At 38.0% G+C, this 25,872-nt stretch overlaps 1 protein-coding gene across 2 annotated transcripts; it reads right to left on the bottom strand.

Moving 5' to 3' along the window:
- On the bottom strand, positions 1 to 25,520 carry dhx37 (DEAH (Asp-Glu-Ala-His) box polypeptide 37). Of its 2 annotated transcripts, none has more exons than XM_053503331.1 (28): positions 24,699 to 25,520; positions 24,231 to 24,350; positions 22,024 to 22,190; positions 21,736 to 21,848; positions 21,234 to 21,600; positions 18,501 to 18,649; positions 18,004 to 18,096; positions 17,465 to 17,561; positions 17,250 to 17,363; positions 16,875 to 16,976; positions 16,591 to 16,705; positions 15,148 to 15,249; positions 15,000 to 15,061; positions 14,784 to 14,919; positions 13,938 to 14,014; positions 13,593 to 13,825; positions 13,381 to 13,492; positions 13,157 to 13,263; positions 10,418 to 10,606; positions 10,185 to 10,309; positions 9,959 to 10,075; positions 5,709 to 5,881; positions 5,341 to 5,455; positions 3,348 to 3,485; positions 3,149 to 3,243; positions 2,988 to 3,061; positions 2,796 to 2,893; positions 1 to 585 (listed from the first exon to the last, which is right to left on the bottom strand). In XM_053503331.1, exons 2-28 carry the CDS (start codon positions 24,334 to 24,336, stop codon positions 509 to 511), a joined length of 3,453 nt encoding a protein of 1,150 aa, XP_053359306.1. In that variant the 5' UTR covers positions 24,337 to 24,350; positions 24,699 to 25,520; the 3' UTR covers positions 1 to 508. The 2 variants fall into 2 exon arrangements, with proteins under 2 accessions (XP_053359306.1, XP_053359307.1); XM_053503332.1 differs by lacking the exon at positions 24,699 to 25,520 and adding an exon at positions 24,608 to 24,673.
- Positions 25,521 to 25,872: the final 352 nt, after the last annotated feature.

Below are 25,872 nucleotides of genomic sequence, written 5' to 3'. Positions count from 1 at the left end.
TGCTTTAATTGGAAACATCACTTTACAGAACAATTATTTTGAAAGTATTCTACCAAACCAAAAACATAGCATACTCACAAAATGACATAAAAAAACTCATTATTATTGTATACAAAACACAAAGAAAACCTAATAAAGAGAAAAAATACTTGTTTTCGGTAGTTTTACAACTCATAAGATTTCCAGTATTGATCTCTGGTTTCTGATCTCTTAATGGCTGCATTCCCATTCTGTTTTTAACAGTGATTCTTTTCAGTTCAGGTTTAATTATATAAACAGAAGTTGCATAATCCTATATCCATCATCTTAAGTCCAAAATGAGGCATGAATAAATACATGAAGCTGGAAATGAATGTTCATTAGTCTCTGCAAGTGACAGTGGAATTTTTTTTGCAGCCTTGAGACATGTGCCTATGAGTGTGTGAATCCCGCAATTCCAGCTCTGCTTAAGATATGGAGGCAGTGTGTGATTGTTTCCACTGTTGGGTGATAAGACAGTGTGAGAGTGTTAGACAGGAGGCCAGCTCTTGGTGATTTCTTCATGGAGAGACTTTGGAAGCCACTGACAGTATGCTGACAGGAGAACTGTTAAGAGAAAAACAGATTTTCAAGTCATTAGCTAATTTCCATTTAGCATACAACAGCTTTCACCTCGGGAGGATGACTACTGCAAGTTTTTCCTCCAAATAATAAAACAGTCAGGTGAGCAAACACTAAGGATAACAAATTGCCCTTTTCTGTATGCATGAAGGCGGCATCTTTTTTATCCAAAGATATACATGTTAGGCTAATTGGCGTTCCCAAATTGCCCGTAGTGTGTAAATGAGTGTGTGTGTGTGTGTATGTGTGTGTGCCCTGCGATGAATTGGCACCCTGTGCAGGCTGTACCCTGTTTCGTGCCTTAAGCCTCCTTTGGCAGGCTCCAGGTCCCCGTGACCCTGAATACAGGATAAAGTGGTATAGAAGATGAGTAAGAGTGATTGTATGCATGAATTCAGAAAGTATTAGTTCTACACTCACAGAAGAGAAGTAAGCCATCCTACCCACTCAGAAGGCAGGACATATGATGTACTCACACACTGCTAATCACAATGTACAATCTTGTAGCACAGTAATACTTATAAATTACCTAAAAAACGTGCATGATCTACATGCAAGTGAAAAAGAAGTTCATCTATAGCACACTAACTAGGAATTTGCATCTCGCAGTTCACCACCACAACAACTTGTAACAAACAGTCAAGATATGACTGATGTGTAGACTTGCAGCTTTAATTAAAAAATATTACACAGTGTTTAGGAATTACAACCATGTTTTACACAATTTTCACAAGCTTAAAACTATTTGGACAAGAAAAAAAAAATGATAAAAAGGCCTGAAGTCTGGAACCCATGGACATTATGCTATTAGTTTGTGCTCTTTAGTGAGCCTTTCTACCTTCAGTTTTGTCTTCATTAAGTGGAAACATAGGGATGCAGTCAAGTGACTGACTCGGCCATTCCTTTTCTTTGCCTTAAGAAGCTCTTGGTTTGTTTTTGCAATATGTTTTGGATAATTGGCCACGAGTACCGTGAAGCACTGTGCAAATTAGATTTGCACCATTTGATTAAATCATAGCTGAAACTAAAGCTCTAGACACTTCAGAATTCATCCTGCTATCAGCAGTCACATCAATAAAGACCAGTGACCCAGTTACATTGGCAGTCGCACATGCCATAACATGCCAAATGTGGTAAAGGGGTTTTTCTTCACCATTAAAAGAATTCTGCAAATCATCCACTTTAGTCATCTTTTATGGTCTAACAAGCTTTTTGCTGTTGCTGAGACAAACTAAGTATCATACCCTTTGTCTTTTTAATATGTCATAACATAAGGAAACAGGCCACAACTGTCCAAGAAACTGCTTAACAGTCAATTGTTCAAATATTTTTAAGCCTGTGAAAATAGTGGGATCTTGATCCCTTAGTTTCAAATCCACTTTATTAAAACTTGGAGAAAAAAACTTGCTGTACAAATACTTATGGACTTGCCTTTGTCAAAAAGCTGAAACTCATATAGTATACATAAAGAATTGTAAATGATAAAAAATTCTTCAGAGTTAGGCTAAAGGCCAGGCCAAGTATTTGTGTTTGCTAGTCACCAAGGACATTGGTTGGGGACGAACAGGAGATGGGCCCGATGTGAGATCTCAGTTCAGTATATATAACTATCTTGAAAAACTCACATATGCTCTGGTAGAAACATAGCAATACAATTACTTTTCACATGTTTGTAACAAAATATGTCATGGCATATAATTGCTGACATTCACATGTAATATTTGATGAAAACTATCTACTAACTGCATTAACAAGTGAGCTCTGCACATTTGAACTAAGAGACCGATCAACTTTTAACATTCACCAGTGTAGGTATAGGTGGGTTTTTTTCCCCTCATATTTTACTTCTTTGTATGTATGTGTGTGTGTGTGTGTGTGTGTGTGTATGTACAGTACGTGTATGTGTGTGTATATATATATATATATATAAAAAGCCGTAATCAAACGTGCACAAACACTGTCATTTGTAATAAAACCAGTACCCACATTAATCTTTTCAGAAAATCTAATGTTAAACAGACTTTTGTTTTAAATTCACATGCTTTGTCTATTACGTCCATCATAAACATAAAATATTTATCAGTGATTTAAATCAGTTCCATAGAAAATGTAGCCTACCAGAGATGTAACACGCAAGAGAAAATATCATGTTTATGGAAACCTGGATGTTGTGGATTAAAATGTCCAATACTTACACTTTTCATTTTTCTTCCACGCAGCTTGTAAGGCATCTCGGCTGTCCACTTTTTCTGATACTAACGCTCCCAAAAGATTTTCTGTTCGAGGCTGCAGCCTGAAAGACATTCACACACACATTTTTTTATATGTACTACATTTATGCACTTTTGCATATAAAAATTATATATTTATGTGGACTGTGGTCTTACTTGGCCCAGGTCTTCAGCATGGTTGCAGGGCTTGACAATAAACATGTACTGTGTCGCTGCAATTTGGGACACACCTGTAGCATGAAACCGAGAAGTTTACCATCATCATTAATATACACTGAGGTACTGTATAATCCACTCATTCAGACGCACACATGTACCTGTCCTTCCAGCAAAAACTTTGCAAACAATTTGTAGCGCTCAAGGCCTTCGGGATGATCCATCTCAATGGCAGAAAGCTTCCATCCAACTCTGACTACAAATAAAGATGCACAAACATGTCATAAAACTAGGAAGAAAATGCCATGCATCATCTGTCAAAGTCAGACAGGGGCTAAGCATTTGAGATGGGAAGCTTACAGAATGTGCTCTGTTGTAGACACTTCACTCTGCCACTGAGGGTGCAGTACCATGGGGCAGGGCTTTGTTCTGGTCCACTGAAGTGACAGTACTGGGGCAGGAGCTTTGGGATCCAATCAGCCTGCACTGCACAGACTCCTATAAGCAAAATTGATTTTATATGTATTAGTGTGTGGTTCAGTTCCCCGCACAACAGTCTCTACAAATCTTTAACATTCTGCACAGTACCTCTATAGCAGGAGTATACATTTTTATTAATTTGATTTCAAGAAATTCCTCACTCTCAAATGTTTGGATAAGCCAAACATCATTATTATTTTATTAGACTTAATAATGAAAGAATTAGTTTCTAGCTACAAAAGAGATAATGCAAAGTGGTCATTTTTTTGTTTTGTAGTGCTTATTTTCAGCCCTGACATTATGTGACAGATCAGTGGCACCCAAGGCTCAGCCAAGCCTGGAGAGACTAAAGGCCTGCCCATCCGGAAGGCGCTAGGACACCATGCGCACCACAGCCCATCCCTCATGGGGCCCAGCAGACAAAGAGGCCAAGGCTGCCGGCCTCCAAACTCCTCAGATCTCATTTCAATTGGGTATCCATTAACCACCTGTTAAAAATGTATTAACTGACAATGTTTGTTTTGCATACGTAGTTAATACTTCTCCATAACTTACATACTTAATGAGTACACCACAAGAGGGCACACTTGCGATCAGGCAATGTGCAGGATTGGACTGTGTATTTATAATGGCATTGTTTTTAAATGAGGACAAAATAAATTGCAGTTTTGTTGACAGAAAAAAAACCATACATTCAATGACTAATTTTTTTTATTGTGATAATCGATTATTGCTAATTTATTGCGATTATCGGTTAGGGAAAATGTGCAAAATGTTGTCATTTATCATTGTTGATTTTTTTTTGTAGTCAGTTTGGCGATCCTATCAGAAATTCTAAATTAAATATTTGTAAGCTCATCTGTCAGACAGCTCTCTAGCCTTCTCTTGTTCCTTACATTTATGGCATTTGGCAGATTTTCTTTCTTATACGTGACTTACATTATTATCTCATTATACATCTGAGCAGGTGAGGGTTAAGGGCCGTGCTCAAAGACCCAACAGTGGATACTTGATGGTGCTGGGTTTTGAATCCGGGACCTTCAGGTCAGTAGTCCAACGCCTTAACCGCTGAGCTACACCTGGCCAATGAGCTGTTTTGAGCTCATACTTTTCTTTAGTAATTTACATAAAAATGTATGGGGCTTTGAAATGTTGCAATAAAGGAGCTGAAACAGAAGCCCAGCTGGTTCAGGTTTAGAAATTTAGAAATGCAGAACTATAGACGATTTATTTATTTAGTGACTGGTTCTGCTTCAGTTCATTTCCCACCAGTTGATGACTCACATTTTCCAGTCCATCAGTTGATGATTCTTGTTCTATAACACTATACACAGTGCAGAAAAAAAAAACAATGCCTTTGTTGTCTACCGGTGTACCTCCTCTAATCTGGTGTAAATGAGTAAGTTTAGCCAGGTGTAAATATTTAAAATAAATTTTAAGGTAACCAAATAATGAGGGTTAAATGTCTCTAATTTTAAACCAATGCTAAATTAACAAGCATCATTTAACAATCTTGTGTTACAACATAATAAATTATACTATGTATTTTTGATTAAAGCAAACTATAAATTGGAAAAATGTTAGTTTATCTTCATGATTAGGCTATGAAAAGCTAAGAGTTCAATAGAATTCTAATTAGATAGATACAGTATAAGTATTCGCTGAAATGTTTTCCTTAAAATTAGTCAGATTTGATACTGATGCAGTCAAAGAAAAAGCAAAAATCCATATGATGAGTATTTGAATTAGTATTTGTCATATATTGGAAAATACAATTAGAAATAAATGCATAGACTGACGCTGTAAAATGTTCTAATTTCCAAATCTATTCCTGAAATGAATAAAGCACAACCTCACACAAACGTGCACATACCTCTCATGTACATTTTGGTAGTTTCCATGATTTCTTGATAGACTACAAACTCGGGCAACTCCTTGTGAAGTACAGATGAAGGATGTATAAACACAGGCTCATCTAACAGAGGAGTCTATACAAACCCACAAAATAAAAAATTCATCAAAATGTGCAGTTTATCATACAAGTCATCTTACCACTAAATAGTAGTTACTATTAAACAGTTTAGACCATTTTCTTTAGCTTCTAGTTACTTATATGCATACCCAATTTTTTTAATTGTCCTGTAAAATTTATAAAATTAAACTTCATACACACACGTTCTAGTAGTCCATAGTCTAAGACTAAAAGATTGTCAGTGACTAAACTGTTGAGCGTGAGTTCACCTTGTATCCATTTCTCCACTTTGGATCCAGCAGTTCCTCAGCTTGTACTCGTCTAGCCAGATGATCTCCTAAACCAGCCAACACAATCTGCCTAAGGCACACTACCTGAGATTCAGTTGGGAGGGGCATTTTATTGTCCACACACACGCCCGCATCAGAACACACAGCATTCACTGCACAGGAGAAAAGAACATAAAAGCACACAGACATGATATAAAGGTGGTGATGATGAATATGGTACATATTTATATTGTACCGTCAGTTCAAGGCTTCGTGTGTGAATGTCATTTAAGCAATGACCATCTGTGTAATTTAGGACTCGCAGCATAACGGAGATAATACATTCATAAAAAAGTAAATCGGTTTATTCCTCAAATGCTGTGATAAAGGGGGAAAAAAGGACAGCACTTGAAATTAAGTCTGTGTAAGTCTTTGGTGAAATGATATATTTAAATGCAGATATTTTATAATGGTATATATCACTAACTTAAATGTTTTTATGTCTGTGTTGTTGCTAGAGATGGGGAACAATCAATTCATTTACATATCACGATTCATTTGTAGTATGTGGCAATTCATGTATCGTCACATTGACACCATAGATTTTTTAAAATTAGTTTTAATATAGATACTGTACATTTGCATTTGAGGTGGTAAAATGTGCCAGTTCCTCAGTAAGCTTACAGGTGGGGAACACAAAGCATTTAACAAATACTGTGTACAGTAGTTTGAGTGAATTTTTTCCTAAGTTCGTTTAGAAATAAAACAAGTAAAAAAAAAAAAAATAAAATCAGGATATTTATGAAATTGTGATACAGTATTCACAGAATCACAATACACATCAAATTAGCGCTTAGGTATTATGATCAGGTCGACTATCCGTCTGTAGTTGTAACTGTGCTTTCTTAAACAAATAATACTCCCATCTACTGTCGAAGCACTAGCACTTCAGGTTAACACTCATGAGCTACAGACACTATAGAGATGGGACATCCCTGCTTTAAGTATGACCTGGGGAGACAGCTTCATCCATCTGTCTTTAATGATCTATTGCTACTGTTGAAAAGACACACACACGCATGGCAGGAAATGCTGTTATATATATTGCTCCATAAAGTTAGGTTCATTGTTCTAAAATCACATTGTTTAAAACAAAAATTGATCATTATTAAAACTAGATTTTGAAAGTAATATTTTTGCCAAATTATGTTAAACTATGAGTGAGCCATCTAGTCAAAATCATATTTTTCTTCCCATTTTTTGCAGTGCAAGTACATTTACTAAAAATATATAAATTATTATTTTAAAAATGGAAACTACCAAATCCAAACAATCAATACTGTTAAAAATGTTACATAAAAATGACCACTCTCCCAATGTCCTCATTATGTTACTGTGCAATGAATGGTGATTGACAGACAAGTGAGTTCTCATGTTTAAATCCTGGGTAAATTAGCCGAGTTGTTTTTTTGATAAATTATTTGTATTTGATGGTTTTTTTTTTTTGTTTTTTTTTCTCTGCATGCGGTTTTCAGTTTAGGAAATGAGAAGACAAAACTGTTCGAACCTTTTGTTACCCCTTTTCAATTAACCCCTTGTTTATTTATTGTTAAATAAGGAATTTGGGTTTTGAAATGTGTCATGTTGTGTTGTCACTTTGTCACTCATGTTTGCACATTTGCACATGTACTTTATGTTGCCCCTTCTGTATAAGATTTAGTTCTCTGTTAATTTAGAAATGTCAAATTGTTTTGTTTTAGCTAGTCAGCTAATTGGGTTTCTTAGTTAGCTAGTTAGTTTTGTTAATTTATGTTGTATGCAGCACCTTGGTCCTGGAGGAACGTTGTTTCATTTCACTGTGTACCAACTGTATATGGTTGAAATGACAATAAAAGCATACCTGACCTGACCTGTTTTATGATTATTATATCCTGGGCCAGTAAGATATAAAAGCCGAGTGGTGTCTTTTCATAGTTTACTCAATTTCTCATAAGCCTTTTTAACCACATTTGTTCAGTGAGTTTAGTGTTTAGTCAGTCAGTGTTTTTTTTTTTTTTTTTTTAGACTGATGTTTGCGTGCGCTGACTATTTTTTTCTAGATATTTTCTAGCTCTGCTGCTGCCCCGAACCATATACTGTTTCCTTGGGGTAGAAATACAAGAATGTGCAATTTAAAAGCCAACTATTGTTAAACCCACCACTGACATTTTACGGTTAAATAAAACCAAGAATTTAAATTTTAGTCATGCACACCATCAGCATCTTTTGAGACAAAAGTGATTCCAAACAAGGAAATGCTTCTGACCCATCACTGTACAACACGGAACTGTTTTTTAACATAATTTAAAGATGTTTCGTGGCTTGGTGTTAAGGAACTCAGAGCACTAGAAATTGTGTCAGGATGGTAGGGCTATATGATTATTTAAAAAATTTAATAAATAAAAAATCTCAATTCGTACACACACGCAATCTCATTTTTGTATAATGACAAATCATCAGCATTTATTTCCCTGCATTCAGATCACGCTGCGTTCTCTTGTGTACATATTTATTTGAGAACAGTCCCAGATATAAATTTAAACACACTGGTTACACTCACAAAGTGTAAAAGGACACACTATTAATTCAGCAATCACACCTGAGATAAGCAAATGATTTAATTATTCTCTCATCTCGCTTCCTCATTTACGGCATTTCGTTGTCAGTGCGTGACTAAACTCTTAGTCGTGCGTGCTCAAACTGCATTTCCATACTCTCACCTGGCCCCTCAATATCACAGCGCTGTGATAGTCCAGCCAGACAGAGACTGGAGTGGTAGGTTATTCTGACGACCTGTTTCTGATTGGCTCCTTTGCATGGTTCCTCTGTCCCTTAACGCGCATGTGTCAAACCATTACATTTTCTTTTTTTGGTTGCATTTACAATTGCACTTGTTAGTTTATAGGTAATAGTTTATAAAAAAGTAAATGTCTTAAACATGCAAGCAAGTGCACACACGTGCACACCCACACAAAAAACAAAAATATATACTACTGTCCGAAAAAGTACAGTTCTAATGGGGATATAACTGAGAAAAATTGAGAATTGTGTAACCAAATCATGATCTCAATTCCCATGAAGTACACTCATGCTTTACATTTTAGCAAGAATCATGCAGCCTAGGGCTGGACGATATGGCAAAAATTTATATCAGGACATATTTCTTAATTTTGATCGATATGATATAATTCCGATATCGATATGGACAATATTAAAAAGCCTCAGGAAAAAACTGCAGAGGACACACACAATGGATGTCTGCAAACTGAAGTCTATAATACCTCCAGGCACCTCCTATTAAAATTGTATAATTTTTTCTTTAATAAAAACAGGACAAAAAAATAAGGTTCATCTTTTTGTATTTAACCTTTACAAACAAGTAATGTGAAATAAACTATCAAATAAATAAAACTCTCAGGAGTGTGTGTGTGTGTGTGTGTGTGTGTGTGTGTGTGTTCGCAACAGAGCGGAGTTTGTGTGTAAGGCAGAGAGTGTGTCTATGTGTATGCAAAGCTGAAGTGTGTGTGTGTGCGCGCGTGCTTCGCACACACATAGACACACACTCGTCTTTACCCAAAAGGAGTTGGGTGTGTGGGTGTGTGTGCGCCTTTACAGCCCTCCTCCCACCTCCAACTTCTTTTGGGTCAAGGCGAGTGTGTGTCTATGTGTGTGCAAAGCGCGCGCGCGCACACACACAGACTTCGGCTTCGCACACACAGACACACATACTCTCTGCCTTACACACAAACTCCGCTCTGTCGCGAAACACGAGAGGAGAGGAAAAATGGATCTTTACCCCCTATGAGACTTGCTTTTGCTTTATACACGCGCTGTACAAACACGCTAACAAACACAAAATTAAATATGTTTCACACACACACACACGTGGTCACAGTGTTATATTAAACAGTACACGCATGCACGGATGTTGATTATACTAGTAAGAGACGAGCACCAAGACCCAGCAGAGGAGGCGATTACCCACAATTTCACAGCGCAAGAGAGAGAAAAACCGTTGGCTCATATATTCAAATGTATATCGAAATATCGGAAATGTTTTAAAAATCATATCACCGTTGTGGAAAAAAATTCTATCGCGATATATATTAATATTGAATTATTGTCCAGCCCTAATGCAGCCCTAGAGGAAGTATGAGGAAAGTTCAGCACAAAAACATCTGGCCATTTTGCATTTCTGGAGAGCTCTATACCTGCATTAGTGAGCTGTCCCCGCAGCCTTCGTATCTCCAACATAGCTTTGTAGCGAAGTCCATTTTCTTCACAGAACTTTGGTGTGCAGCCAGCAAACTCACAAGCCCCTACCGCACCTACATGCACACAAACATTTTTTGCATCATATTTCACATAATGAAAGGGGGCACTAAAATACTTGTATTATAATATGTGTAAGTAGGTGTAATATTATTGGCAGCGTACCGAGCATCACCATGGGGTCTCCTAGTAGTAAAGCCTGGCCCTGGCCTGCCCACAACCTCCTCATCTGGCTAAAGCGTGCTTTTCTTCCAGCCAGTTTACTGTTCTCCTCTTCACAACCTGCTGGCCTGAGACAGACAGAATCAACGTAAAAAGATTTAAGATCTTTGAACCAGAAACTCTTGTAACAATCACAGGAAGAACATTAATCTGTATTAATCTTTTGTCTGCTTTACCTGTCCAGTTCTTCAAAGATTTCTCGAACAGTCATGGCTGCCACTATCGTTATGATATAAGGCATGCAGCCTTGCTGGCGGCCCAGTGCAAGCATCTTAGCGTAGCGTGGGGCAACAGGAAACGCTGCCATGGCGCGTCCCAGAGGGGTTATAGGACACGATAGACGAGCCCTCTCCATATCCACCATTCTGCAAGAGATACAGAGTGTAAGGGATTTTTACTCATTAGTATGACTAATTAAAAAAAAAATTTCAGAGTAATGGTTAAAAAAAAAAAATCCCCATGCACTAGGAAGAATGTTATAGCAGTATGCCCCATACATAACAATGGCATTACTGTAGTCCGTTTTCAACTTTTTGAATTTTGTTTTTTATTCTTAATTTTTTTTTTATAAATGTGCTATAAGTAGCTACACGTTTACATTTTTAATGTGCTATAAGTAGCTAGCTATATTTCAGCAACAAAATAGCCATATGCAAGTGAAGAACCTGACACTATTTACTTCAATTTTGCAGTTTTAAAATTTGTTTTGCTCAATTTGCAAGTTGAAGTCAGAGAATATACACAACCAATGCTGACAGCTCAAGCATATTGAAAGTGAGACTCACGGAATCACTCAACTTCTCATGCCACATTTAAAATTTCTCACATTTTATATATAAATCTATTGTATGTTAAGGATGCAAGCAAAACCATTAAGCTCCAGCCTCTTCCTGATCAGCTTTTATTTTGAATGTGCATTCCCTCACATACATAGAGGCGAATAACATCAACATTCAAACACATATACAGACTGCAGAGAGGTTACACACTATCTGGAGCTCTAAACTAGGGAGTGAGGGTGGGGATTAAAAAAGATATGATCAAAAGATCAATAAGTCACATCCAGCCGTTTTTTTTTTTTCACTTTAAACAGTGCAACAATAAAATATGCAAAACCTGAGAAATGCAGGGTGGGGTTATGGTTAGAGTTGAATGACAAAATGGCTGGGCACACGCAATTGACGCTGTGTGCGTGCCAAACCAGTGCCTTTATTTTCAAGAGCTCTCTCCTGGATATGATCAATCAGACAGTCCATATTCAGGATGAATTCAAGTGGCAAGTACTATGTTAATTTAGATGCAAAGTGCTAACTTATCCTTGTATCATTTTCTCATGTGCATCTTAAAAAATTGGAATATTTTGAAAGGCTTTTTTTCGCCTTAATTTAATTGAAAAACTCAGTCTAATTTATTCTAGATTAAATTAATCCAAGTTGATACTGACATGTGGTTCTTGGAAAAGGAGGAATCCTTTTCACAATTTAATTGGCCATCACATTTCTACATTACTAAATAGACTGTCTGGAAGATTTTCTTGCTTTTCCTTTAATACATTGCCCGACCAAAAAAACCTTCCACTTAATAATTACTGTAGTGATTAATATGTAATTGTTAAGTTTTGAAAGGTCAGTGGTGAACCATTATCTTCTAGGAAAAAATTGAACAAACATCCTGATTAAGTGATGGGTGTTAACGTAAACCCTTTGAAATCAAATTGTAAAAAAAAAAAACAAAAAAAAAAAAACAGTCGAACTCTCAGCTATGTGTAATAGTAAAAGCATTTCCACACACACTATGCAAAAAGAACTCGCAATGCAGAAAGAAAGGACTGGGACTAAACATCTGTGTAGCCTTAAGAAAACATTTACACTTGGGCATTTAGCAGACGCCCTTATCTAGAGCGACTTACAATCTCATTAGACATCTGAGCAGTTAAGGGTTAAGGGCCCTGCTCAAGGGCCCTACAGGAACAACTTGGTGGTCGTGAGATTTGAACCTAGGATCTTCCAAACTTCAGTCCAATTCCTTAACCACTTATGATAAAAATAAATAAATAAATAAAAAAAATACATTTGGCATAAACTGAACTGTGGAGCATTGTAAAAAAGGTCATATGGTCTGATGAGTCCAGATTTACCCTGTTCCAGAGTAAAGAGCAAATCAGGGTGAAAAGAGAGGTGGATGAAGTGCGGATGCACCCATTATGCCTAGTGCCTACCAAACAATTGAATTCAATTACATTTTATTTGTATAGCGCTTTTAACAATGGTCAATGTCGCAAAAATTATGAAAATGTGTATGAAATGTAAAAAAATGTGTATGAATCAAAATGATCAAACTGTCTCTGATGAGCAAGCCTGTTATGATCTTGGGTTGCATCTTTCAGTCGGAGCTAGGTTCAAGAATTTTATGTTTCCAAAAAATGAAGATAGCTACCTAATAGAACATGCACCTAATGGAATGGGCATATTTCAAATGATAATGATTGGTTCAGGGAGCAAGAAACACTGCAGAGTCCAGACATATCCTCTTTGAAAATCTTTTGGATTTGAGATTGATCGTAATATATCATTAGTACAGTACAGTATCTTGGACAGAAATGAATGAGACTTTAAAATACATGTTGCTTAAGATGCAATGTGCGTAATAAAAGCAAAAGGTGGTCCAATAAAATATTAGTGTGTGCCTTTTTTTGGCCCAGCAGTGATTAAAAACTAAGACTACTGACCCTCCCGCCCCCCAACACCCTCCCACCCCCCAGCTGGTTGCAGAAGGGGGTTATTTGCAAGTTTTTGTGATGGATTTGATTATCATTTTTCTTTTTTTCTTTTCATGAGACTATGATGTTATTTTTAGCAGTTCACCAACAGCTTGGTGCGTATAAAACACAAAAAGAAAAAATAAATGACACCTACCTTCCAGTGCGAGGTGGTTCCTCTAAAGCACCCAAAGAGATAAGTAGCTGCTCAGCAGACACCAGAGCTTCCGAGGAGGGTGGGGTGGGGAACGGAAAATTTACCACCTGCAAACACATTTTAATTTGCAATTTAATTATAAAAAAAAACAATGAGTATGTTTTGTAGTTACAGTAATTGTTTGAATGTTAAACAAAAAATAAGGAATGTGTAATCTTTCGAACCTTCTCAATGTTTAGATCTTTCATTTGCAAAACAAGATCATCAACAGGGCGACGAGTGATTTCAGCCTCTGAAAACTGGCTAAAATCACTAAACACTGCAGATGAGTAGAGCCTACACACATCACACACAACATACATATATCACGAACAAGCGAAAAATTACACAGACACATTTCTCCCTGTGCAAGTTACTAAAGTCAAGGACAGCCAACCTATAGCAATGTCCTGCCTCTGTTCTTCCTGCCCTTCCAGCTCTCTGATTGGCTGAGGCCTGTGACGTCCAGGTGACCTTAAAGGAAGAGACTCCTGTCACTCTGTCGTAAAATCTCTTCTTCACCCGACCACAGTCAACCACATACTTAATTCCTGGAATGGTGAGGGACGTCTCTGCCACGTTGGTGGCCACCACACACATGCGCGCACCTGGAGGAGGTGGGCGGAACACCTGCACACACAAATATAATAGAAGTAATCAGTTTTTGCGCTGATTAGCAACCAGAACAATATGTTTAAAAAAAAACATCCTAAAAATTTAACAAACACAAATGGAAAATTACTTTAGCTTGCTGCTCAGGTGCCAGCAGGGAGTAAAGTGGCAGCACATACAGAGGAATGGAGGGATCAGCCTTCTCCTCTAAAAGTCAAAATAAAAACACACAAGTTATTCTCAAAGTCTGCACAAAGATAACATTTAAAATTCCTTCTGGCTAACATAAATACTTATCAGCCATAACATTATGACAGATACCTAATATTGAGTACGTCCCATTTTTGCTACTAAAACTGTAATGACCTGTGACCTCTGTGACACCGGTCTGTTGAAACCATCATACTGTGGAGCACTTTGGTAGGTCCTGACCACTGCGGACTGGGAACACCCCATAAGAGCTACAATTCTGGAGTGGCTCTGACTCAGTACACATCACAATTTGGCCCTCAACAAATTTGCTCAAATGCTTCCGTTTGCTCATTTTTTCCGCTTCAAAACACATTGATCTCAGGAAATAGAAGTTCTCTTGCCGAATATATTCAATGCATTTCCAAGTGTTATTGGAAAAAAATAATATTGTAAGTGTAGCTACTGTGAGAAGAGCGCCATATTCTGAAGAAGTCTAGATGATTGAGTCAGAGCAACTCAAAAAATGCGGCTGTCTAGCAAAAGTGGTCCAAAGTAGTTAGTTTACATTTCTATTTACAGCATTTATTCGAAGGACGTCCTTATCTAAAGTGACTTTATTCACATTATCATCTCATTATTCTGTACATCTGAGCAATTGAGGGTTAACGGACTTGCCCCAGTGCACAACAGGGGCAACATAGTGGTGGTAGGGTTTGAACCTTCTGATTTACAGTCCTGACAAAAAAACAAGTCCTGCATTTATAAACCCAGAGAAAAATCTGACCAGTGTTTTCTGGTTGATCACCCAAATCCAGGTCCGAGCCTTCGTCATCCTCTTCATCAATGCCAGCCTGGCGATCTTCATCCCCTTCGTCCACGGGTAGAGCAGAGTAGTTATCCAGATCGATGCGAGGAAGAGACTGGAAGAGAAAAAGAAAGGCTTGTGAGTCGGCGGGGCATAATCACCAACAACAAGACAAGTGTGCAAACAAAATCATACCACTGATTTCTTATACTTCTGCTTCTTAAATTTTCTCAGCCCCTCTGATGTGTCCTCTGTTTCTGTACGAACAAAGACAACACAGGATTTATAAAGGTTTTGTTAGATTTATATACATGTGTATGTGTTTATGTTTGAGTGTGCCTACCAGTAAGCTGTATGTTGCTGGGCCTATAAGGAAAAGCCTTCCTCAGTCTCCTGCACACAGAATGCACCTCTGCCTGGCCAGTCAGAAACATCAGGATACCGCCTACAGCCAAACATACAACCGGTCAAGAACTGTCCTTGTGTGATGTGATGCATAGTGATGTCTCCATGTACTGTGGCATGAGATTAAAGCTGACCCACATTTCTGACAAAAACACATTCCCATCTTCAACCAACAAGAACAGAAATATGTAAAAGTCTTGACCTACGCCCTCATTTCTTTATATTTTTCAGCGTGAGATAATCTTGACAAAAGACGGAACAAAAAACCTGCCAATGTCCAAAGAAAAGCTTTAAACTGTCCTTCAAAAAGCCTGGAGAACCTTTCCTGAACACTACTTAAAGAACTCACAAAAAGCTTAACCAAGAGAGGTCAGGTTGTGTTGAGAAATACCGGTGGTCATGCTGAACATTGACTTTAAAGCTTGTTACAAAAATACAAACTCTCTTTGTTATATAATGTATTTGCTTTTGCACGTGTTGCAATACATTATTGTACCTACTCTCTCATTTTCCTAGCAAAACACAAAAAAAATGAGGAGCCTCCCCAGTGTTTACATAAAGGTGTGCCGTAGCAGGTGAGGCAAAAAAAAAAAAAAAAAAGAACAATTCATAAATGGTTGTTCTTGAACAGACTCACTCAACTATGGTGACTTTGGGACAGTCCTATTTTGATGCAAAGATTCACACTGAAAACAATAAAATATGCACTGATATCATTATCATTAAAGTGGTTTTTGTATTACAATCATTGTGGAAATGTGCATTTTATTTAAAGTTTAGAATGTTTTATTACATTTTCAAAATGACAAAAAAAAAAAAGAGAGAGCAGAGAAAAGTGAACAAAAGATGACTAAGCCCAGAAGCATCTGGAAGGCATGTGATGACCGCCAGCGTGCAGTGAACTTTCTGTAACAGTCCATTATATCTTTTAAAAAGCTCTCATTCCGATTCAACATTGAGCCCAGTGGCTCCACAGGGAAAACCATCAGGTCTCTTCATTAAGCAAGTTTATGACTAGAGATTTGGGCTCGGATAGACTGAAATGAGACAACATTGTAATGGAAAGGAAACATGACCCCACATCTCTTGTACACTTCACAGAGAAGGGAGAGATGCCAGGATATTACTCATGAAGACACTGAGGTGTACGCTGAAACTTGTTTAGGATACTGTACTGAACTTTTGTTAACCTATTGAATAAAAACATTTCCCTTTTGACTCCACTGCATTAGACCATGCCTCCGCCATAGCCTCCACCTCAGGCCTTTTTCTCTTACTCCCTAAATTGTATTGATATTGACTGTATTAAGTGACTGCACCCTCCCATTGACATGAGACACAAGATTCTTATTGTGGTGGAATTGTAAAAGAAATGACTGACCTGGAGGCAACATGCGGTGAATCTTGCAAGTTTTTCGAAAGGCCTCAGCTACGTAATCCTCCATTGGTGTCCGCTTGTTGAAGTGAACCGTGACTGGGAACTGACGAGCCTCTACCTATATGTATGCACGGGCACACGGGCACACAAACAATACATGTCAAAAGCTTATTTGTTATTCTTCTGAATCACAAATAAACCCTTATTTATCACATGATGTGCAGCTTGGTTTGAAACTCCAATGCTAAGAACAGGAGAGGAGGTAAAAGCGTGGGAGTAGCTGATACCTTTATGACTGGTGGAGGAGAGCGAAACAGTCTCTTGTTCTCAGTAAAGTCCTCCACTCGCAGCGTAGCAGACATAATCAGCAGTTTCATGGGTAAACCTTTCTGTAAGTAAAAAAAAAAAAACATGACCGTTAACCAGGGGTGAGCAATCAACTCCACAAAGAGCCACAGTGGGTGTAGGTTTTCATTCCAACTGCAGAGGAGTCTCAAGTGATTCCACATGTTTAATCAGTTTATTGCAATGTTATTTTAAATCGAAGACACACTGACCCTTTTCCAATAAAGCTCAATACCCCTGCTGTAAACAATGCTAAGTTTTCACTAAGAGTCATTTAAATATTGTGTATTTTAGTCTCACTGAAGTGTGTGTGATACCTTATTGCGGAGTGCCACAATACGAGAGAGGAGGCCAATGAGGATGTCAGTGTAAACACTGCGCTCGTGAGCCTCATCAATTATTATCACACTGTATTTCTGCAACAGGAAGTCCTAGACACAGAGAAACATAATTAGGCCATGAATAAAAGACAACAAATGTTTGTATGTTTGTTTGTTTGTGTGTGAGTGCATGTGTATACGTGCATATAAACCTTTTGAACTTCTTTCAGCAGGACACCATCTGTCATGAATTTGATCTTGGTATCTTTCGTCACATTGCCTTCATATCTGATCTGATAAGACACCACCCTGATAAAACACACACATTGTTCTTCACAATTACCACCTGTTTAAATTGGCAGATGCAATCTGACTATAACTAGAGGAGGAGGTTAGGAAAACGTTGCTACAGCAATAGACATCTCTATACACCTATGGCCTATACACCAAGACCAGGATGTCAGGAAATTATTTTGCTCTTTAAAAAGCTTTGTGAAAATGTTCACACTTTCGCGTTCCCAAAAAAATGATATCAAATGATGCACAGGTATGGTAAGTTTCATAGCGGGTGGTCCTGGGTGATTCCCATCCGTAGTATGTAAACGCTACTGAGGTTCATATAGCATGTGAAAACCATAATTTACAAACTTCAAGATTAGTTTTTTTGTTTATTGTTTAGGGAATTAGTGGGTGGATCATGTAAGTTACATTCACTTATTTAAACCCTGAATACACCAACGCATTCACACACCCTGTGGAGAGGTTCATCTCACTGGCCACACGGTGGGACATGCTGACTGCCGCCACTCTTCTGGGCTCAGTCACACCGATCATACCACCAGCACTGAGAAAGAGGCGGAAAGAATGAGGGGGAGAAAGAGAGAGAGAGCAAGAGGCATGAATATAATATAATTACAATAACTGTGATAAATATTATCCGTGTTCTCCTTTGTGTATTCATTCTTATGCATGGTAGTGGCCAAAAGTAATGAGACAAAAAGAGCCTTTAGCCTTGGACCTCCAGGGTTAAGGGGTTCAGGTTCGGAGATGACGCAGGCAATGTCTCCAGAAGCTGAATGCCAATGTCACATAGAAAGGTTTTCACTAGACGTTCAGGTAATGAGCACAACTCTTTAGCTAGATAGGCTAGAACTACTTTAATTATTGAAACCACCTGTTTTGTGCACAGGGAGAACTATAATAAATGGCATAAGCTATCTTAATACTTCTGACCATCACTGTATGTACCTCGCATAACCAGCCTCGTATAGAAACTGGGGTACTTGTGTGGTTTTGCCACTGCCTGTCTCTCCACACAACACCACACAATCATTCTCCTTCACTGCCTCCATGATCACCTGCTCCTCAGCCAACACTGGCAGCTTCAGCCGTGCCTCCTACAAGAAAAGAAAGGAGGAATTAAAACAGAAAATAAAAATCCGATTGCTCAGCTTGCTAGCTGCCCAACTGCCCCCTTCCTACTCCCTAACGAAGATTTTTTCTTGTTGTTATCTGCAACTTTTAAATCATAAAACTTTAAACTGAATGTAATTTTGTGTTTCAATCCATAAAATGGAGCATTTGCGGAAATACAACAGTTGATCAGACTGTTAAATTGTCGTGCACTCCTGAAGGATTCACACACGCTCATTATTGATAGTACCGTACTTTCGTGCCCTGCGCATGGTGAACGTACCTGTAGCTGACCAGCAGTTGGTGAAGTGAATTAAAATAAAACAGAAGAGATCCTGTCCTCGACTGATGCAGACAGCTGTTCTCTGAGGACCTGTGACTTCAGTCGCTCAATAGTTCAGGACTGAAATTTTTCACAGTCTACCTGAGCCTCCAGGAACAAACTGGACTTTAATCTTACACATCTCCTCTTATATTGAACTTTCAGTCTCGCATATTATTATGCACATCAATCCCTGCTATCTGTTTTCACCCAGATGAGGATGGGTTCCCTGTTGAGTCCGGTTCCTCTCAAGGTTTCTTCCTATTACCATCTCAGGGAGTTTTTCCTTGCCACTGTCGCCATCGTCCTAGGCTTGCTCATCAGGGACAATCAGGGACAATCATATCATTTTGATTCATACACATTTACATTTCATACAAACTTAGTTCTTTTGATTGTGTAAAGCTGCTTTGTGATGATGTAAATCGTTAAAAGCGCTATACAAATAAAATTGAATTGAATTGAATTTATTTAGCACTTAATTTGGAATTGTGGAATTGGTACTTTCTGATCTGGGGTAAATTTATTATGTTAAAGTAGTTACATTTTTTCCCTTTTTAAATCACAACATCTTTAACAAAAACAATAAATAAACAGCACGTAAAATTAATGCCATGTCTTGGGTGGGCTGCATGTTATTTTGCGCTCCAGTAAGGAGCAGTGACTGATGGGTAATTTTGCTTGTCCATATCCAGCAAGTGATGAACATTGTTCCCTTCACTGCTTGCAGTCACCTTAACTAAGCAGTTTCGCTCTTTATGGTTTGGAATCTTAGTAAGATGGCTGAATACCCAGGGCAGTCCACTTTGCAGGGCTACTAGCTAATCAGAACATTGCAAATGACTTTTTCTCACTCCTTGCACTTCCAAACCATCATCCTCTATCAGGTGAATCATCAGATGCCATTGATTCCAAAGACTTAACCAACCAGTGTGAGTTCTCAGGTACAGTACAGTCATATGGGCCAGACTCAATAAGTAATGCTAGCAATGTGCAGGTTTTGAAGTTGTACCATGACTCCAGTTTAAATCAGTGTGGCTCTATGAGTTCACCTTGCTATGTACTGAAAAGGATTAAATTTTGACTCCTAAGAATTTTGGATTTATGTTTGTCTGGGGCCCTGAACCAGATGAACCAGTGTGACTTTTAAAAACAAATAGTGTACATATTTACATCATCATTCGCACATCATGCGAAACACTCAGAGGAAGTGAGAATGTGTGTGTGATGTACTGAGAGTGATTAGAGTGGAAAACTAATGCAAGAAATAAGAAATAAAAGCATAAGACATTACTCTGGACCAACGTTGACAACAGCACTGAAAAAGTAATGTAGTTATAGATCCTGCAATGATGTATTCATGTTACTGCTTTCTTATTCAGTTACATGAATATAGAAAAAACGCTCAAATCTTTCTCTCAAGGGACTTTTTAAAGTGTAAGATAATGGAGCACAGTTATGAGAGAAACAAATACCTTTATTTCTTTATAAAATTCCCTGCTACAAAACACTCACAGACGTACATTCTTTAAAATGTTTGCACCATTTAAATGTTTTATTGAGACTAAGAGTCTTATCATCATATTGTGCTTGAAGACTTATGAAAATGTCAATCCGTTTTATGCCTTTATTCATGCTACTCGTAGATGATTATCAGAAATTCTTAATGTAAATAAACTAATGCATGTTAACTTTCTACTATAGAAACAGTTTTTACATAGCCCTTGATATAAGCTACAACTTGACTATGCGCACACACACAGCCACATGCATCATACGTGCGCTCCAGTACATCAACAAATAGCACCACACCTCTGCTCCTGTGCCACTATTGTCACACGGTATTGCTGTGGTATCACATTATCATCACATCAATTTCTGATGATAATGATTAAGATAAGAACGGACTATGTCATGAAGCAGCTTTACAAAAAGCTGAATACAGATTCAAATAAATCTCTAATGAGCAAACCAGAGGCGATTGTAAGAAGACGACATGAAGAGGGAACCTTCTTCCTGACCACTTACCTAAATATATTCATTTAATGATTAAAGACTTTTGCATTGTCAGATGTTACTATTTATAACATTTTATGCCTTAAAAATTACACTATAGATTCCTGACCTGCGTATTAATTTGGTACAGGTTTTGAGCGAAATGGAGACAAGTGATTCGCTGTTTCGTCCCTTAATGGTAGCAGCCCGAAAAAGAAAAAAAAGAAAAAAGCAAATATCTGGATTCCTACCTGGATCTCCGGCAATCTGTCTACAGGAATAAACACAGCTGGCTGACAATCATTTATTTGGGGTTTTAACGTTTTTGTATCTTCCTTTTTCTTTTCCTCCTTTTCCACCGCTCCTGTTTGCTCTTTCTCATCCTGTTCCTCCTTTAATGCAGGTGCTGTTTTTTCTGCAGCCTCCTCTTCTACTTCATCCTCCACTTCATCCTCCCCTTCCTCAGAAGTAGAGTCCGACGCATTGCTCGTCTCCTCCTTAACCGAGTCTCCTTCGCTTTCATCCTCATCCCATTTTCTCTTCCTCTTCCTGTTAGCGCCACTAAGACTGTTGATTTTGACTGTTGCTGATCCTGTATCCACACCTTCAACATTAACTCTTCTCTCACACACACACACACACACACACACACACACACACACACACACGACTATTAAGTAACATCCCAGACTGTATGTATACACAGTGTAATAATAATCAAAATATATAAAGTGATGAAGGACATGTACTCACTCTTTAGTTTGAAAAAGTTTGTCTCCGATGCCCAGTTTGGAGGTTGTGTACAACAGCTTCATTTCAGTTTCTGGCAGCTGAACTTCTGCTAGTTTGTCCAAGATCTCTGCTCGCTGCATGAAGACGCACAAAATATAAGTACACACAGGTATTTCCAAAACAACAAAAACGAAAAAAGAACTGTTTTGCCAACGTCTAATATAGTTTTTTTTAAAACAACAAAAATAATCAATATGACCTTGTTCTATTAAATATAACTGAAATAAACACAGCTAATGAATTTCTTACATGAGCTTTTTTCTCTTTCTGCTCCAGAACTTTCTGCAAATTCTTTCTCTGTTTTTTGGTCAGCACTCTTTTCTTAGGGACAGGTTTCTCCACCTTTGTCTTCTTCACTTTGGTGCCTGGGAGAACCAGTGTGTTACTTTCATCAACACCCTTCAGTGAGGTGGACTCTGAAAGAGAAGAAAAAGTTTAATTTGTGGCACTAAACCAAATTTTTTTTTAATGAAATACAGGGCCAGTGAAAAATTATCTGCACTCTGGCTGTAGAATTAATTTTTATTAACTTTCAGAAAAGACAAATACCTAAATTTTCTAGATAATCTCTTGGCTTTTCAATACACTTTGTCCATCTGCTTTCGTATTCCCTTGTTAAAAAATGTTCTAGACTAAGCAGTGATCCACACACAAATGCACTCCAGTCTTCACTACTTCATCAGTCTTTGTCCTCTTAAGGCTGCTTTTAGAGGACCAATCAGGTAAAAGTCTAAAAAAATGTCTGAAAAAAAGTCTGTGGACAGTGTGGGACGTGTGTTATCAGCAAGATCACAACGCCCCTGGATATTAGTTCTCTGCGTTTAATTCAAAGTTTAAGCTTCAGCTCTTCAATAAGCATCTCACTGTAACGAGCACTGTTGATTATTGGAAAAAAAAATTCTGATAATTTTTCAGTACTGGCCCGTTGAGAATCCCAGAAAACTGTAAGCATCAATTTTCCAGGTAATGGTTGACTTTTGAACATTTTCTTGGTCAGAATGTTTCACTTCCATACTTTGCCATTCACTCTTAGGCTTGTAGTGATGAATCCATTTCTCATCATCAGTAATGATTCTCCTAAAGTAATTCACATTGCTAACATGATTATGAGTATCAGTCCAAATTTTGTTTGCAGATATCCAAAAGCTCCTGTTTATGCTCGTCTGGAAGTTGTTTCGGCACCAGGTACACCATCACCACAAAAAAACTAATCACTGCACGCTGCTCTTCTTTCGTGCAAATCACAATGTGACATAAAAATCACCAAATTCCGCACGGCACTCATAAGTGAAATGATGTAACACATTCACACCTGCACAGCAATGAGTGGAGAGACAGGAAACTTGAATAGAAAGTGCTGATATGACAATAATTTTAACTCACCCTTGTATGTAGCAAATGATGACACATGGTACAACTGCAGGGTTTGTCATTTGGTCTCAAGCTCAGGTTACTTTTCAAGTTTTCTACATTTTTACATTGTCCCTGTGTGTCGTCTACAGCATTTCCTCCACACAAAAAACTACCAGGCTACAAACAGTAAATTACTGCTAGATGAGATTTTGTGCGTCTGTGCTGGTGCCCTCTGAAGGCTCTGAAGCCACTGTGTAATGCATGACTGTCTCGACCACTCACTCACTGTCAGTATTTGAACTGCTGAATCAGTATCAGATAAGATTTGGCATCTACTGATCCAAGCTAAGAGCACACGCACTGTTTAATGCTGACATTGTGAATTTTGTGATTTTTTCCCCCCCACATGTCCTGGAACACGTTACACAGTGTAAATGCTAATGGATGATTTAGTGATGTGTGTGTCAGTTAGTGTTCGAGGTGGTATCAAAAAGTATAGAGATTAACTCTGTTTACAAGACAGTATTTTATTACTTATTAATTAATAGTTTATTTGGTGAGTAGGGTGGGTGCCAAAAGTTCCGAAGATCATCATGCAAGTTTCCAAATGGCTCCGACATTTTCGGGGCTTATGCTTGTGGGGGCCTTCCTGATCTCTTGTCGTCTTCTAGTGATGTTCTTCCGCTCTTGAAACATGATCGTTACTCAGAACACCTTGAACGACTCATGGCAGCATCACAAATAACTTGCTGAATCATGTCAAACGACTCCGTGGCAGATTTGCTCAGTTTCACACAGAATTTCACTTTCGGCATTTTCATGCTAACTTGCTGTCCATGATGAAATAGCAAACATGTTAACGCAAATGGTCAGAATAGCAGCAGTTGCACAGCTCCAGATGTACACAGGACGATGTCTTTTGACACACTGACTTAAGAAGGTCAGTGCTCCCTGTGACTGTGCGTGCAGCCTTGAGCTGCCCTCTGTCAGTGTGATACAAAACTTGTCTTGAAATTTTTTGACACCACCCGGTATGACTAACACACTGCTAATGGGCAAGTAAGGATGAGGTTTATATTTATCTATACATGAAGAAACCTTACTGTCCAACTCCAGCAACACTTCACTCTTCATGTCTTCAGCAGGTTTGGGAGCTGCTGTGTTTTGCTCCCTCGCCTTCCAGTTGTGTTTCTTCCTCAGCCTCCCCATGCCTGCAAATTACACTGCAAATGCAAGGAAAAACTGTGAAAAACAAAACTAAACTGTTGTTCAAGAAAGAAAATTCTATTTCATTCTTACTGAACACGGTGCTGTAACGTTAAACATTTAAATAAACAATGTTGATCAAAAATTAAAAAGTTGATAAATCATGAGTTGATCATATTAAGCATGAAACCAGTGTTTACACATAACATAAAAGCTAATACGCTAACGGTGATAGCGTTTTCATACGCTTTTTAAATAAAATAAAATAACTTACAGGTTAAGATAATGATATTTGTGCTTTCCAAAGACTTTGTTACCTTTTTTAAAAAATTATTGTAATATTATTTCAAGCGATATTCACTCACGTGTGTATCAACAGGAACACTGTGCAACTCCTTAAAGCGACCGTCCAGTTTACACACTCGAACAGAGCGTTCCGCTTCGCCTTACTCCGCAACGAGTGCCGTTTCCACTTGTCAGTACTAACAAAGTGTATAAGGCTAAAATGCAAAGCGAAACCTTAGTTTTAATGTTTAGAACAAAACGCTAGACCAGTCTGGAATTCCCAAATGTGTTATGCTTAATAAAATGCTTAATTATACCAAAGGGGGAAAATGCCCCTGTGCGAACTGGTAATCTGAGGGCACACACGTCGACTGGGCCGCCACCTTGGACAGGACAACTTCCCCGACAACATCTTTAACTTTTGTAAAGTTAAACCTAACTTTGAGTAAAGTCCGTGATTAAAACATAGAGATGTATACATTTATTACAGGTAAACGATGTCAAATCTGTCATGACATTGGTAAGTTGGTTTGAATTAAACTTTGCTTAAACTATAGAGACATTTATAAATAGTCAAACAGACTGAGTTCCTTATACTTAAGTACAGGACTCTGCTTGATTCTGTAAAGGATAGTGATTGCTGAGGGATTATGAATCCATCCATTCATTGGATTTAAGGTTGTGGTGAGCGCCTATGCCAGGAAACTCATGGCACAAAGCAGGGGACACCCAGTGAGGTGTCAACCCATTACAGGGCACAAGAATGCCCACAGTCATTTGCTACAGGCAATCTGGAAACACTACTCATAGGAAACTAGAAGAAACTGGTGGAAACCCACCACATGCTGGGAGAACATAGAACAGAGGTGAGACTGTACCCCATAACCCTGGCGGTACGAAGTGACAGTGCTAAACACTAAGGATAATAAATTAAGTTACAATTTAATTACAATTACTGGTTTTTAATTAAAACCAGTGAACAATATGCAAAATCAAAACACACAGAGAACGAGAGAGAAACTACAAAAGAATTTTATTATTTTAGGACAAAAAAAAAAAACCTTTTTAGGAACTTCCATTGCAAATATATTTTATGAAAAACATACAGTACAAATGCAGTGTAATTGCAAACCTGGCATGTGAGGTGATTAATAGTTTTCACCAGGAGCTTAAATAAAGTTTGATGATTGGTATAACAAAATCTTTCTAATGCTATTTCATATTCCATAACTGGTGAAACAGGACGTAATCAGC

Source organism: Clarias gariepinus, chromosome 9 (genome assembly GCF_024256425.1).
Source record: "Clarias gariepinus isolate MV-2021 ecotype Netherlands chromosome 9, CGAR_prim_01v2, whole genome shotgun sequence".
Lineage (NCBI taxonomy): Eukaryota > Metazoa > Chordata > Actinopteri > Siluriformes > Clariidae > Clarias > Clarias gariepinus.
The sequence above is the reverse complement of the archived record's forward strand: the minus strand, read 5'-3'. Positions and strand labels throughout refer to the sequence as shown.

Coding starts and splice junctions, on each gene's coding strand:
- dhx37 (XM_053503331.1), bottom strand. CDS start 24,336: ATGGGGAGGCTGAGGAAGAAACACAACTGGAAGGCGAGGGAGCAAAAC. Junction 17,562..18,003: donor GAGATGAACCTCTCCACAGG/GTGTGTGAATGC, acceptor GTGTTTTATCAG/GGTGGTGTCTTATCAGATCA. Junction 14,920..14,999: donor AGAAGTATAAGAAATCAGTG/GTATGATTTTGT, acceptor TTTCTCTTCCAG/TCTCTTCCTCGCATCGATCT.